The following is a 16,157-nucleotide window of genomic DNA, read 5'->3' on the forward strand; positions in this document are numbered from 1 at the left end:
TGCCAGTCTAACGTTCTCATAGCACCTGCAACCAGATGCCTTTTATTTTTTTTTAGAGATAGACTTCAGTCTGTTTACAACTGAAGTAGCAGTAGTTGGTCTAGTTTGAGAATTTAGTTCTTAAAAACTCAGTGTGTGTGTGTACCTAGGCAGGTTTGTGTTCATCCTAGTAGCAGAGACACAGAACCACAAAGTCACTGAGGTTAGAAGAGACTTTTGAGATTATGTAGTCCAACCCTTTTGCTCAAGCAGGCTCAGCAAGAGCAGGTTACCCAGGATCATATCCAGATGACTTTTGAATACCTGCAAAGAAGGAGGCTCCACAGCTGCCCTGGGCAACCTGAGCAACCTGTTTAACCACCCTCACAGTTTTTCTTACATTCACATAAAATTCCATGTGTTTCAGTTTGTGCTCATTTCCTTTTGTCCTGTCACTGGACAGCTGTGAGATTCTTTTCATTTAATGGTAATATTGCAATACTGCTAACTGCTACAGTGTTCTTAGAGTTATGCAGAGTAAGGGGAAGGAGGGAGTAATAGAGCCGTAGGAAGAGGGAAGAACAACTAGGGAAGTCTTCTCTCACTGAGCAGTCACAGGCAAGAGAGGTCAGCAGCTGCTCTATCTTAAAAGCTCCTTGTAGCTGTCCTTAGGAAACAGAGTGGATGTTCCTTAAAGAGTAGAAGCACTCCTTGGTTTCACATCAGGCGAGAGTGGAGTGTCTAACAAGTACTGTTATAAGGTCCTCCTGCTGTCCCAGTTAGTCACGGCTTAACAATCGCGATTTTAAAGAACTGCCATGTGAGGCAGTAGTAAACAGTAATCAAAGGAAGCGTATCTTCTCAGTGGGTGTAGAAAGTCTCATAAAGCTTATAGAGAGAGTAGCCCATGATCTTTGATTCCATGTTCTTCAAGACCCTTTAAAATGACCCCTCCATAGTGCAGGGCTGGCTCAATGCCTAAGATCCCCCTGGACCCTGCTTTCTTTGGAATAGAACATTAGGAGGAGATTGCTCTGACTAAATGGAGGTTAACAAGCCAGAGCAAGGTCCCTTTGTAATAAAAGCAGTAATCTAGTCTATCAACCTGTGCAGCACAGGATGATTCATCTTGTTCTAAAATAATATTCACCTCTGGTTAGACAAAATGCACTCTAAAATTCCTTTTTCTTTCCATGGACTGTGATGGAGCCATGAGACTAGTTTGGTGATAGCTGTTCACATTGCAGACTTCAAAAAATCAGATGAGAGAAAGCTCTACAATGGAATCTGCAGCTAGGCCCCAATATCAAAACACACAGGCCTGTAGAGACACTGCAGACTTTTTGTCATCTTCATATCAGTATGTAATTGTCTGAATACGTTCAGTTATGTCCTACATGCAGAGAACAGTAATTTTTTGTGAAGTTCATTATAGCAAAAGATGGCTCATTCAGAACGACATTGTGCTCAATGGATCCGTAGTTATTTTGGCTTCTCAGTACCACTGTGATATCACCTCTAAAGGTTGCACAAATAGAATGTGTGCTCCTTAATGCCTGTGAGCTTTCTGATGTGTGCTCCAAGTTCACGTTTGAGCTCACCTTGTGGAAACTCATTTGTGTGCCCATATGCTCAATTTACTGGGCTATATGCTATCTTGCGATTCCCAGGTTCCAGTGTAGCACAGTGTAGTTCACATTCTACATCATGCTTTATCGCTAAGGAGCTGAGGGAGACCTATAACTATTTATAAATATTGTTACCTGGGTGGTCAGGCACTGAGACAAGTCCCCCAGGGGAGTAGTCACTACCCGAAGCCCATCTTTGTTCAAGAAACATTTGGACCATGCTCTTAGATGTATGGTTTAACTTCCAGGTTGCTCTCAGTGGAGTCAGGAGTTGGACTCTGATCCTTGTGGGTCCCTTCCAAATCAGGATATTCTTTGCAGCTCTGGTTTTTTTTAGTTATGCAACATATATTTTTCATCTAGAGAAACTGTAATTGTTCCTGTAAATTTTAACTTATACTTGCCACAAGTAATTGTCATCTTACAAGAGAGAAGCTGCTTCATTATCTTCTTTGAAAACGTTTTTTTTTCCTGTGAGCATCTATAGAGCAGTAAGGTTGCCTTCTATTTGTAAACTTACACATCATTAGTGTGTTGTGAAATCATGCAAAGGCCATGCAGATTTTTGTCACCGTCCTAATAAGATTTGAAATGGACTTTTCAAACTCTCCTCCAGAAAATGTGCACCTGAAAATTCGTACATGGATAAGTCCTTAGAAAAGAAAGTTAAGACAGAATCTGTTAATTACACTAACTGTTACAGATTGCTTGGGAGATGTTATTTATCTGTATTCTTGAGCCAGGCTTTCAGCAGTATATCTCCCTCGCCTCTTGAGACAGTGAAAGTCCTGAAAGCTCAGGTGCTCTCATTGGAGACAGGAAGTTGTGTGAGCACCTGCATATGCCAGGAAATACTGCTGACATCCATCTTAAGCTCACTGGCTGTCGGTTTGCCAGTATTAGATAACGTGAAAAAAAGAAAAAATATTAACTTACCTATGGCAAATACTTTTCTTGCAGTAGCAACCATATCTTAATTACGCTTGTTGCTTGAGATACTTTGAATGGCATTTCAGTTAGTGTAATAAGATGTGATTCTTATCTTTGAAGCTAGAAACAACTGTATGAATTGCTAAGTTGTCTTGTAGTCATGACTCAGTGACTCCTAGAAAACCTTTGGTACTGGGAAATCCCCTGGAGTTTTTTCTTCTAATCGCTTCCTTCTTTCATGGATGGGAATGGGAGTGCCTTTGCACCATCTTGCGTTGGTAGGAACTTGCCAAGAGAAAAATGGATTTCCTTTTTGAGAAGTCTTGGATGTAGTTGTACAGGGAATAGGTATTTTATCCTCAAACTCTCTAAGTATATTCACTGTGAAATGCAGGACCTGTATAAGAGTACAAGGCGATCCCTTACCGTATTTTAGGACTGTGATTTTTAGAGCCATGTGAAAATCCTAAAGGGACAGAAAGAAGTACTCATCGATTTAAGATGGAAAGTTGTAAATGAAGGTTTTAGCAATAGTTTCTTTAATATTTTGTTTTAATTCACATTCCTCAAGTATTGTGACTTACACAGAGAATTATCTTCTCTTGTCACTTGCTGGGATTTTTGCTAGATTTTTACTACACCCCCACACATACCTGAAAAAATATAAATGCTGGTCCCTTCAAGGTCAGTGTTGTAAGCATGAATATCCAGTATTTTTTCAAATACCTGTATAAAGAGGTTTTTAAAATAGTACAATTATCCTACCAGCTGTTCTTAGCATTTTCAGTATCTACCCATTATTGATTGTATTCTGGTTTTTGCAACTAACTTTTAAGCATCTGCATCTTATGAATTAGTGGTTTCCATGAATTCTCATGAAAATTACTCTGAATATTCTTCATATAGTATTCTGACTGTCTCCACATAACAGAAAGTGAAGATCCAGATACACTGATGGCTGAATGGCAGCTAGGTTGTAGTGTGTCAGGAGCCACCTTAAGACACTTTTTACAAGTTTTTCAGTGACAGCCCTTGATTCCCCAGGGTTTGTCTCGCCTTGGTGGTGCTCACACAGCTGTTTGTAAAACTCACTTAGATTACAAATAACTGCTCTCCAGGGAGTGTTTGTTTGGTTTCTGGTGGTTGTTGTTTGTTTGCTTGTTTTTTCTAAATTGCAATGGTTTCATCAATCCAGCCTAAAGCACAGTAGCATCAACAGATATCAGGGCTACTGAGGGGAAGGATAACAGAGCTGAAGTGAGAGATGAAGGCAAGTTCTAATGAAGTTAGCACACTGTGAAGGTATGAATGTGAAGCTTAAGTCTCAAAACCTTTTGATCAGGGAAGACTCTTGAATAGCACAGTTAGATTTGATCGTCTGGTTTTGATGGCCCTCTCAGTTCTTAAACTAATACAGACTGGGAGGTTCTTTATGCCTGTTTGTAACTTTTCTTAACATTATTTTTCTTCCCCATTTCTCTTCCTACCTACATCCCTTTCTTCCTAATTTGCCTCAATCTGAAATTTCAATGAGATTATTTTTTACAAAGTATCTAAAAAACAGGGATTGTGTATTTTATTAATAAATTTGCATATCTATAATACTTGATAGTCTGTGACACATCTATATAGGGAATTACAAAATTTGGAAAAGGGTACTATTAATTAACTCTTTCTCCCTAGGCATTCTGTTATCTTTAGGGAACACCATCAAACAGCTGAAAATTTGCCCTACTTTGTTTTTCATATGTTTGTATTCTTGAGAACTCATTAAAAAAAATTAGAAGGGTCTAAACAGCCTGAAGGCGTATCATAATTGCTTAAAACAAGCTGGAGCCTGGCCATTGAAGGAATTCATATGATCACCCTGTGGAGGGATTTCAAAGTGAAACATTAAAGTTTGTTGCAGCATTTGAGGGAGTACTTAGTGACACCGTGAAATAACTAGGAAAACTTTGTCATACATACGATTACTGGGTATGTTGTCCTGAACACAGGCTCGTTACCTGGTGTGCAGCACCAATTCATGCACTGAGGTGAGGTATTTCAGTTTTTTATTCTAATTTATGCAAAGTAATGAGCTAGGTGGTAAGCAACAAAAGGCTCGCTCACCGATTATCAAAAATTTACAGTATTTATAGGTTTTAACAAAAAAAGGCATCAGCAGTCGTTGGTTACAGTTACATAACTTTTTATAAACTAGTACTTCACCCCCTTGCTAGTTATCTCTCTCCCTTCTCATGCTGATTACTCTCCATGTGCAGTTCTTCCCTCCGTTTGAGTCTGGGGTCCGTTTTGAGTAGGTGGTCACAATCTCTACTGCCAGAATTACCTTTCCCCCAGTAAGGGGGGGAAAGTCAGCTCTGCTGACTTCACTCCTGGTAGCTCTCATCCAGACAGCCCATTCATTTTGGGATTGTCTTCCCTTTTCCTTAAAATAAAAGATTAGCTAAGCATACAATGTTCACCGTGCAATTGCTTAATCATACCTGTCCAGCTACAGCTAGTGATTAACAACTAAAGTTTGATTCAACTCTTGAGGGGCTTGATATCAGATATACATAAAGGTTCTTGTGCCATTTTCAGTCTCTTTCTAAAGTTTGCTCCCCTCCCAGTTGAGACAGTTGTCAGAAATTGTTACAATCACTGTAAGTTATACTCATTAACTATTATGAAAGCTTTCCCTAGCCAGTTGAAGAGTATTATGTCTTTTTCTTCTTTTGCTATTTTCCTTTACATTGAAAACTTCAAATGACTTAAAATACAGTGGGTGACATGAAATGGATTTGATCCTTGCAAATGTGTTTGCACAGAGAAAGCGTTTTTGAGAAATTGCATAAAAGTTTCAATGAAACAGTTGGAAAACGTGGATATAGGCTAATGACTGTGCCCAATTCTAATTTTGCAAATTTATTTTGGGATTGCTTATAATGACCTTAAATTTGTATTATCAACTTGTATCTTTTTTTAACCTCTAAACTGAAAGTGATTTTTTTTTTTTTTCATTTAAGGTCAGTGTGATGAGAAACCTAAATAAAGACACCTTACTTATAAGGCCAAAATCGGAGGGAAGGTATATATCTGTAATAAGCTTCATGTCAGGCCAGTCAGCATTGCCAGTGAATGGTGAAGTAACCTTGCTGGAGATAGAGCCAGAAGAAGAAACTGTTAGTCCTAAGAATTCCAGCGAAGGAGAATCTTCTGTTCCTACCCCAGAGGCACCAGCCAAAGCAGAAGAGGAGTCTGTGCGGGAAACCACAGAGGAGGTATCTTTTGATGCTGATGAACAGAATTACAAAGTAAAAGAGAGCTATTTCATTTCTGACAGTAGCCAAATGGATATATGCAGTAACTCTTCAGGTACAGAGGTTTCTCCCACAGAAACGGAGCAAAAAGTCATTCCAAGCAGCTGTTTCAAGTTTTCTGGCTATGACAAGCCTCATGTTCCATTAGATATGTTGATGATAGATGTTGGTGAAGAACAGCCTGTGAATACTTACAGGCCAACTGAGTAACCAGGATAACCGAAGTGTTTAACCAGAGGTTTAACTCAGGAAAAACAGCATTACTGAAGATTATGGAAAATCTGGGTTAAATTGTGAACATCTGCAAGATGTACTACTTCTGATCCAACCAAAGTAACCAGTACACAAGTGAAAGTAGTGCCTGAAAATTGCATAAACAATGTAGGGAAATTTCATAATAACCACTTTTAGAAGTGTTTTTGTATAATATAATTTAGTATTTCCTATTTGAAATAGTATTCTGCGTTTTTTAACAATACTTTACAGGAAACATACCATTAGTCACTTCTGTTTCAGATCCTTTTCAAAATTAAGTCAATGAACACAGTGCTTAAGAAGTCCTTTATTCGATTATGATAGAGATGTGCAAGAAACGTTTGAGAGTTTTGCCATTATTGGAGGTGCCCTCTTAATTGTCTTCTTCTCTTGAGTATTTTTATATTAAATTAAATGCTAATATTTCTTTTAAGGACAAGTATGATTATAAGCTCTTCCTGTATAATTTAAGAATTTGATTCCATGTTAAAGAAGTAGGGAGTAATGGCCATAAACTAAAAATACACAGAGTTGCACCTCAACATGGGGAAGGACTTCCTTACACTGAGGGTGGCAGAGCACTGGAGCAGACTGCCCAGGAAGGTCGTGGAGTCTCCCTCTCTGGAGACATTCAAAACCCACCTGGACGTGTTCTGTGTCACCTGCTCTAGGTGACCCTGCCTTGGCAGGGGGGTTGGTCTGGATGATCTCCAGAGGTACCTTCCAACCGGATTTCGTGACTATGGGAAAGAACCAGTTACTTGTAGTTTTTCCTGTGACTAGAAATATGTTATTAGAATCATAGAATATCCTGAGTTGGAAGGGACCCATAAGGATCGTCGAATCCCAACTCCTGGCCCTGTACAGGACAGCCCCAAGAATCACATCATGTGCCTTAGAGCATCATCCAAATGCTTCTTGAACTCTGTCAGGCTTGGTGCTGTGACCACTTCCCTGAGGAGCCTGTTCCAGTGGCCAACCACTTCACCCTCTGGGTGAAGATCCCTTTCCTAATATCTAACCTAAACCTGCCCAAAACAGCATCATGCCATTCTTTTGGGTCCTGTCACTGGTCACCACAGAGAAGAGATCAGTGCCTGCCCCTCCTCTTCCCCTCATAAGGAAGTTGTAACTGCGATGAGGTCTCCCCTCAGTCTCCTCCAGGCTGAACAGACCAAATGCCCTCAGCTGCTCTTTATACGTCTTCCCCTCAAGGCCCTTCACCATTTTTGTAGCCCTCCTTTTGACTCTTTCAGGATCATCGCTTCGTAGATTTCAGTTAATTAGCAGGAGACATTCTCCTTTGTTGCTTAAGTCCTGTGACTAAAAAAATATCTACCTGTTTTTAAAACTGCTGTTATTTGAGTATGGCTACATCCATTTGGATCACCTAAATACGTTTTGTAACCATGTCACATTCTGGATAATTCTGGAACGTATTAGCATGCTGGCTGATCATTATTGAAAAAAATATCTAATGGGTAGTTGCACAAATTCTTCAGAAAATGTTTTCAAAATTCAAAAGCCTATTTCTTCTAGGGCATTTTTGTCATGATTCTTAGAACAATATAATCCTTAAATAGAAATCAATAGGACTTCTTCCAAACCACTACAATGATGTAACTCAGGAACTACACAAAATCATGGTAGTAATTTTCAACCTGCTAGAAAACATGTTTGGAAGAAGTCCTATTGATTTCTGTTTAAGGATTATATTGTTCTAAGAATCATGATAAAAATGCCCCAGAAGAAATAGGCCTTCTGAATTCTGTAGTATAGAGATTGTAGTTTTGAAAACTGAGGGATAAAGATCTTATCTTTTTATATTTTTTTAATAATTAAAATCCATGCAATCCATTTATTTACCCTTAGTCAAGATATGATAGATATTTTCTATTTGTAGGATATGTTTACAGTAATTATTAATGGAGCTTAGTTCAGAACAAAAGGATGCTTTACAGACACAAGTTAGTCCATTTGTACAAAATTGTATCTTTGTTTTAAAAGATATTTTTATAGGATTATCAGAAGTGTTAACATGTTAGAGCAGATGGTTTTGAAGGAAAACCAGTGTCGTAGTACTTCTGTCCTTATATTTCTCAGTGATATGAGTGTTCTTAAGATGAAGTTAGCCTACACAGCAGTTTCTGGGCTTCTTCCATTCCTGCATATATCAGATATTGACCACAGTGATACAAAAGATTTAAAGACAATAGCTATTTTTCACATCACTACACACAGAAAGGTAACAGATTGCTTAGCAGGATTTTGATAATTATAGAAAAAGCCAAATCAAGCACGTGAATTTTGTAGTTATGCTGTAATGGAAAACCCGACTCAAAAGACTTCGGTATTTGTTAGCTGGCTGTGATTTGTTTCTGCATTATATTCAAACATAGCAACTTTTTCAATGTCGTCTTCTGGGTTGAGTTCCTAGAAGGCAATGCTCAGTGACTTACTGCTTGGGATCCATTAATGTGTAGGTATCTCCACGGCAGAAGTGCAGAAAACAACTCTCTTGGTGTTACAAGAAGGCTTTTTGAAAATCAGCGTTAATTTGCATTTGAAACTACAACTGAACTGACCTTTCAGTTAATGATGTGGTTTGTACCTGAAGCTTCTAGCTGTCTATCTGCTAAGGAGATGAGCAGCTGCATCTTGTGCGGAGCTTGAAGTTGATGTAATTTCTTTCTGGGTTTGGAGGTTTGTTGGTAAATATGAACTGTAATAAATACCTCAGGACTTTATAAATGTCAGGTAACTGTTTAAGTTAAACTTCGCTCAGAAGGGATAAATAGAAACTGTGAAGTTACCTTGGTTTTGGGCAGAAGTTTCTGATCAGACAGTTTGCTGAGTATCTTCTTTGCAACTGCTCAGAGTATTATATCTACTTGCAATTAGTAGTTTGTTTTCCTTCTGTCAGTCTTGCCCCAAAAAAAAATATATTGATGTTCTCCAAGAAGGGCAGGAATTAGCTGTAGTTCCATTTGATATATCTGCCTCAAAGCCAAAATCCTGTCAGAAGCATGTAATTTCTTGGAAAATTAAATTTACATTCTTAGCAGTGCATGTGGAAACTCTGGTGCTGTTAGGAGCTAAGACTTAGCATCTTAGATTTGTGTGAACATGAGAGATCACTAGGTGTTTTACGTTCTAGAAGGTTCTCCTTTGCTGCCACACTGGAAGAGGAATGCAGATAGATGCATTTTAAAACCAAGTGACTGTCTCAGATTCTTTTCTCTTCCTCCTGCAATACAACTACATTTGTACATTGTTCTCCATCTTTCAAGTCATAAGTAGTCGTGTGTGAGTAAAACGACCCAGCCAGGAGCTAGGACATAATTAAGAACAACAGTGTTAAGATCAATAAGATGAATAAGAAATGACACAGAAATAAATCATAAACATATGGGAAAAATTTGGCATGGCAGATAGCCACGTGTAATGGAAAGGCACTGTTATTTCGTAAGCTGAAAATCAAAGACAGTAACATGAGTGCTTTTTACTGTACCACATATATATATCTATACACATATGCTCTCAACTGACATTCTCTTGTAATATCACAATGTTAAATGTATTTTTTAATGAAAATTTGTGAACTCTAATTACAAAAGCCCCTGAATTAACACCATCCCTGCAGATCTGTCTTCTGTGTACTATGTACTTAACAAGTAGCCAATAGCACAAGAATAGTTTAGATATTTAAATTGTTCAGGCCAGCTTACAGGTTTTATAATTGTGAAATAAAGTTCAAGAGTGCACAAAGCATGGGATTCTTTTATTAGCTGTGACTACCTGAAAATGTGAGGCCACAGTGGGACAAGGATGTCTTTCCGGGTCATTAAGCTCTCTTTCTCCCATCTTGTTTTCAGCAGTTGACAGTAGTGGTATTGAGAGCCTAAAAACAGGGCAAGTGCCTCATAGTATCTCTGTTAGAATACAATCCAGCACCTTGCAGGGTGAGGACTTCTTGGGACAAGGAAATGAGAATGTCTTTCTAGCTACAGCTAGTTAGCTTTGCTTTTGCAGTTCTGTAATACCAAGTACCTGAGCAAGGTACGTGTAGTTGGGAAGCTGTCAGAGAGTATTTATCTGTGCATTTTCACCTAATTAAGTTAGTTTATTTTAATAAATTAATATTCTTGTGATTAAGAGGTGAGCTTCTGGGTATTTGCGCAGAGCACCTTGACATAGGATATGAAAGTGCCTAACATTTACACATTCAAAATAACTTAATATTCATGCCTTTTACAGACCTATCAGCTCTTCAGTATGACACACTTAGAAAGTTTCACTACTTCAGACTTTTTCAGGTGATTTTTACTCTTGTCCTGACTGCTCAGCATTCCTCCCTTCCTGTCTCCTAGAGGCGATTTGGGAAACGATGTAATATAGCACTCCAAAATATCATATCCTATGTAAAAGAAATTGCATCACGAAAATTTGGCCTAATACTTGACAACATTTCTAAGAACTTCTTCAGTGCTTGTTCTCGAGTGGACATTGTAATTTTTTATCATTAGATCTGCAATTAGCAGTGAAGTAATGTGACAGTACTGCGTGCTGGCACAGCAGCATCAAATCTTCTGCTTTTATATGGTTTTCCCCCTGAATCAGCAATGTAGTTTAAAAAACATAATTTTTGTCAAATCTACTGACATCTGTGGAAACAAGACACCATGGAGGGTCCTGGTTGCCTAGAAGAGACATGCATATTTGTGTGTAGTGCTTCATTAGAAGATTGCAGGAAAAGAAAATTGCGTGAGAAGACCTGTTTTTCTCAGGGATAGGAGTAACCAGTTGCTCTGAAGTGATGCCATCTAAACAGTTGAGTATTAATAAGTAAAAGATGTTGTACTTGGTTCAAATTAATAGTTTCAGCATGCCTAAAAAAAACCGAAAAACCCAAAAAGCAAAAACATGCAACCAAAACAGCAAACCAAATACAAAGCACCTTTCATCTCATGAAATAAATGACTTGCATAGATTTCTTCAGTGTTCTTTTTATAATTTAGTCCTCTAACTATGAAGTCCTTGTTTATTAATACTCTATGTTCTCTAAATGGATGCAACCATTGGGCTGAAGTGTGTAATTGAAATGTTGTAAATACTGTACATTTGAAATGTTTTTATATGAAAATATAATCTCAAAAGAAGAATGTGTGCCATTGCCTCTTTGTTAGCTTTTGTTCTGAAGACTAAATCTACTTTTGAAGATGACTGAGTTCATGTTACTTATGTAGTGTATGCTTGAGCATTATTGAAAATCAAAACACTGTTTGAGGGAGATGTGTGTGGCAAATATGTGTGCCTAATTAGATGTGACCAGTTACTGTATTCTATTTACCAGCTACATCATCAGCTTTGCAATTTCTTTTTTGCACTTTGACAGTGTTGATGCAGCCTGCAGTAACTTCAGTCCAGTTCTGTTGCTTGACCCTGGAGTCTCTCCTGATGTTCTATTTAAAAATTATGGACAAGGATTATGATTAAATGGTTGCACCATTTGAGTGGATTAGTTGCTGCAGAGTGAGGAAAGCTGGCTTTCCTTGAAACTCTTACTAATAGAAATTTAAATGATCACAGAAGTCTTATTTGTGTCATGTTTTTATTTCTACTGTCCAGCCACACCTTGAAAGTGGAAAAGCATTACAAACAGATGATGAGCAGGCAAACCAGGTGGTTCTGCCAGCCAGATCGCTATGTGTTCTGCAAAATTAATCCTGCAGTTGTCAAATATTTGCAATGTACACAGTAGAATGTCAGGTCTGATCTGGCTTTTTCCTGTGCTGACATCATTTGAATAAGACAGACTCAGAAAGGCTGCTTAAACAACTTACAGCCCTTCAAAACTACTCTTCCACGGAGAGTAAATACAATCCTTTCAGACTGAAAATACAGAGTGAAAAGACTACAGATAAATACACTGTATTTTCTTTCTGGGTATGACTGTTTTGTGTTACCCCAAAATCTGAATAGAAGTTGCCATAGAACACTGTGAATTTGGGTTGTGAAAGTACAAAGAATTACTTTATCTGTTGCTTCAGGGTGCACGGCAAAACTAGCAATTTTATTTTACATACACAAAACTTCATTTCCTCTAAGAAGAATATGGAACAAAGCTTTTTGTCATTAGGAATCACACAGTGATCAAAATTTTCTGGTTAAATGGTCACATTGCAGTAGACTCGAAACTAACACCTCTGAGAAGTGTGAAAACCAATTCTGCTAAGTATGGAGCGTGACAGAAAACCTCAGCACACTGATTCCTGAATGCTCAGGAACTATATCTACACAAGATCTGAAACACTGTATTTATTTAAAAAAAAACAAAAAGGCTTGTAAAACTACAGTGTGTATATTCAATAGTAATTTGGAGATAGTGGTGGTAAAGACTTGTTAAAATAGACTTCTGGTCTAGAGTTTGTGCTCCTTGGATGATAGAGAGATGGTAATGAGAATTCAAAACACAACCACAGAACTGAGCCACAGGCTAGAACATGTGATGCTTAAAAACTTCTACCTGCAGAAGAGATGTGTGAAAAGCGAGGGTTTTTTTTTTTATTTCTGGTGGTTTTTTCCCTTGGCCAAGGAAACCCCTGGAGCTTGGATCTTTCCAGGGTTTATTGCCCAGAGCGGCTACCAGAAGTTTTGATTACAGATGTGGAGACAGGCACTCCAGTTCTTCCCATCTTTTTCTCTGAATGCATGCCTTCCAGCCTCTTGGCCTTCTTGTGCTGTGTGGTGAGTCAGCCTGGTGCAGTCTGCGAACTAGACAGGACTTCGGTACAGAGATTTCCAACCACTGCCTACAAGATGAATGTGTGAGTCGTATCCTACCCACACTACTGATGTTTCAGGAGTTGCCTCAGCTGCCTCTGGTGGCAGTGTGTCAGAGAGAGCAAGAATTTGCACTACCAGGCTTTGAGCCTTCCTTTCTTTAGTAGGTGGACCAAGAAAGCATGAGCAATGTTTGTGTTGTACCTCTCCAGACTTATCTGGGGTTTCTATTGGCTGACTGAGCACCTGGTACCTTTCCTATACTATTAAGATTACTTAAGCAAACCCAACAAATTGTGGAATATTAATTCCACGTGTCTCCAAGTTAGTAGTTTTTTTGTCTGCAGATAATTTGGTGAGGGATCCACAATGTAAAGAAAAGTGGGTCTTTTCTCAATGTCTTAAACAAACTACAGCACTCCTTATGGGTAGAAAAAATATAATCATATGGCTTTGCAAATGAGGAAAAACTGACAATTTTTTAAGGGAACCTGTCATTTAAATAAAATGTTTTGAGCTATTGTGGGGTTTCATATTAATTTCAGTTCCTAATAAATGTTGGTGTTGGCTACTAACTTCCTGGTGCAATTCAGTGTCTTGCACATTCTTAAACAAATACTTCATGTGCAAATAATGACTTGCTATTTGCAAGCCTTCAGCAGATCTTCGTCTTTGATATGTTCAAATGTCTTAAATACTGTAGTCTTTAAGATGTTGACCCAAGCCCTTTAACAGTGAGTGCTGAAGAGGTTGTACCTGTGGCAGAAAGCAGGGAAAGTACACACTGTGCAGTGAAAGTCTACCTCTCTTCCTCAGAAACTTCTCTGTGAGAACTCATGTGATGCAATGCCTCTTCCTTAAAGAGCAGGGAAGAAAAATGTGAAAAGTCCCTCCTGCCTGACTGTGGGTGTTTACTTTCTTTTTTTTTTTGTGTGTGTGTGTGTGTGTGTAGTGTAGGGATTCATTTTCCCTGTCCCCACTGAGCTGGCGAAGCCCTCCTGCACCTGACACACCAGAAGAGGCTGAGAGAGCTGGATCCCTTCAGCCAGGAGAGGTGGCACTCAGGAGAGATCTAACTGCAGTAGCCAACTATAACAAACATTTGCAGAAAGGAGGGATTTTTCTCCGAGGCCCCCAGTAGAAACACAAAAACCAGCTGTCATAAATTGCAGCAGAGGAATCCCACTAGGATATGCAGGAGGAAACTCACACTGAAAGTGATTAAGTATAGGATAAATTTGCCATTAGCCCTGTGCTGAGCATTAGACTGGACTGAAAGACCTCCAGAGTCCCGTCCTAAGACAGGTTTTCCTGTGAGTCCACACTGGCTGTTTAGAAAAGACTGAAAACTCTGGTTCCAATTGTGAATGGTCTTTAGGTCCAGAGTAATGTGAACTACTCATTTTTTTAATTTTTGTGTGAAATGCCAGACATGAGAGAGACTTGCCTGGCCTCTGCCAGTTACTAGAAGTATTTTCTGTATGCTTTGGGAATTTCTCCCCTTTCTGCATCCTCCCGTACACTCATTCAGGTATGTAAGCAAAACCCACCCTCATATCCACTGTAAATATCAGACTCACAGCCCAAGGTCATGCTACAGTAACAGTTTCAGGGTTAAATTGTCTCCTCTTATGTGTGGAAAATAACTCATTCAAGGGAAAAAGAAAGAAAAGGAATAACCAAGGAGATGGTACCATGAAGTGGGATGAATCAGGCAACTTTCAGCGAGAATGTACTTGTGAAATGTACTTGTGAATGTACTTGTGCTTTACCTCTGTGTAGCAATAGTTTGTCCTCAAGAGAAAAAAAGCTGTTTTCCCAGCATTCTGATAGGTTTCAATTCCAGGAATGGAAAAGATCCTCATGCCCAGAGTTCTATATTGGTTCACAGAAACATCAGTTCTGCTGTTTCACAGTAGTTTGTATCAAAAAGGTGCTTCAGTGTGTAAGCTAGGCTGAGCTAATAGCATAACTACTTATGTGGATTCTGCTGGAGAAAGTAATATATATTGACTTTTCATTTCTTCATAAAGTTCAGAGCACCCTTTATATTGTTTTTAAAAATTCTTGTATTTTAAATGGCATTGCAGTGCACATCATCCTGTAGTGTTCCTCAATTTTTTTAAAAATGTACTATATACATATTCTATGAAACTCGAGACATATGTGTCTGTACGTATCTATATGTGTGTGTGTAGCTGGTCCTTCTTTGACTGCAGTCATTTTTATCACAGAAAGCCCTGAAGCAGCATGACTGAAGCTGATGAGTAGCACAACATTACAGATCCTGATAAGCTGCTATAACAATAACAACCAAATTTATATGAAGAGTTACCAATTAATGCAGAAAGCTGAGCCCAGTTGCAGATAAAACACTATCAGAGTGCAATATGCACGAAACCATGAGTTTTTCCATGTGACGGGTGTTTCTTGCCCCATTTCACCACGTGGCAGAGCAGGTTTTTTTCTGAGCAAAACCCACCGGCGCCAGACAGGCTGGCCCTCAGTTCTGCATTCGTAGGAGGAACCACCATCAAAAGCAATTTTGGCAAAGGTCCACACTTCAGCTCCTGGCAATGGGCTGTTACGTGGGGTATGGGAAGGTGTGCTGGTACTATTTGAGTAAACAAATACGTGACCTGTGACTAAACTTTGATGAGCTTTCAGTCTAGTGATTGGTTTGTAAAAGTTCCCTATTCCCGCACTTGAGCTCATATAACATGACGAAATACTAATTGCATTTGGTGTGGGGAACTACTTAAAGGTCACTGAATTTTGAAAATGTGTTTGGGAAATGGATAGATAAAAAATTTACAGCCAGGGTAGACTTTCTGCTTTCTGCCTTCATTTTGGTAGGTGTTTTTTCACTTCATTTCTTCTCAATTCTTTAATTTCCTTAATTGGTTTGACTAATTAATTATTCAAAGCTACACAGTTAGCATTTTAGTATATCTGCTGCAGATTTAGTGCTTGTATAATAAGGTATAGGTGATCAGCTGAACTGAGAGGCTGTGCCCAAGGTCAGCTTCTTGATTAGATGTTGTCCAGTTTGCTGAATATAACTGGTTGCTTTTAAATAAAGAATATCTTCATTTGAATCAGAACTTGCACTTTTTCAACCTGACAAGTGTTTTGCCTCCACCTTTTCCCAAAGCAAAGATGATTCTCTGACAAATGTTTTTTGTCTGCAGAGAGATGGTCTTCACATCTGTTACTCCTTTGGTGGGAGTTGTTACATAGTGCTGCTTTAAGTCATACAAAATTTGCATTTTTCTCT

At 38.7% G+C, this 16,157-nt stretch overlaps 1 protein-coding gene across 3 annotated transcripts in view; it reads left to right on the forward strand.

Annotated features, from left to right (window-relative positions):
• The window catches only part of IFNGR1 (interferon gamma receptor 1), a 32,465-nt gene that overhangs the window by 15,171 nt on the left and 1,137 nt on the right, over nt 1-16,157 (forward strand). Inside the window, exon 7 of one of the 3 annotated variants that reach the window (XM_032682973.1) lies at nt 5,549-11,259. In XM_032682973.1, the coding sequence (XP_032538864.1) occupies nt 5,549-6,052 (504 nt within the window). In that variant the 3' untranslated portion in view covers nt 6,053-11,259. Of the gene's footprint in view, nt 1-5,548; nt 11,260-16,157 lie in introns of those variants that run through there. The other 2 variants (XM_032682974.1, XM_032682972.1) reach the window with 2 other exon arrangements.

The sequence above is a fragment of the Chiroxiphia lanceolata genome, chromosome 3 (assembly GCF_009829145.1).
Source record: "Chiroxiphia lanceolata isolate bChiLan1 chromosome 3, bChiLan1.pri, whole genome shotgun sequence".
Classification (NCBI taxonomy): domain Eukaryota; kingdom Metazoa; phylum Chordata; class Aves; order Passeriformes; family Pipridae; genus Chiroxiphia; species Chiroxiphia lanceolata.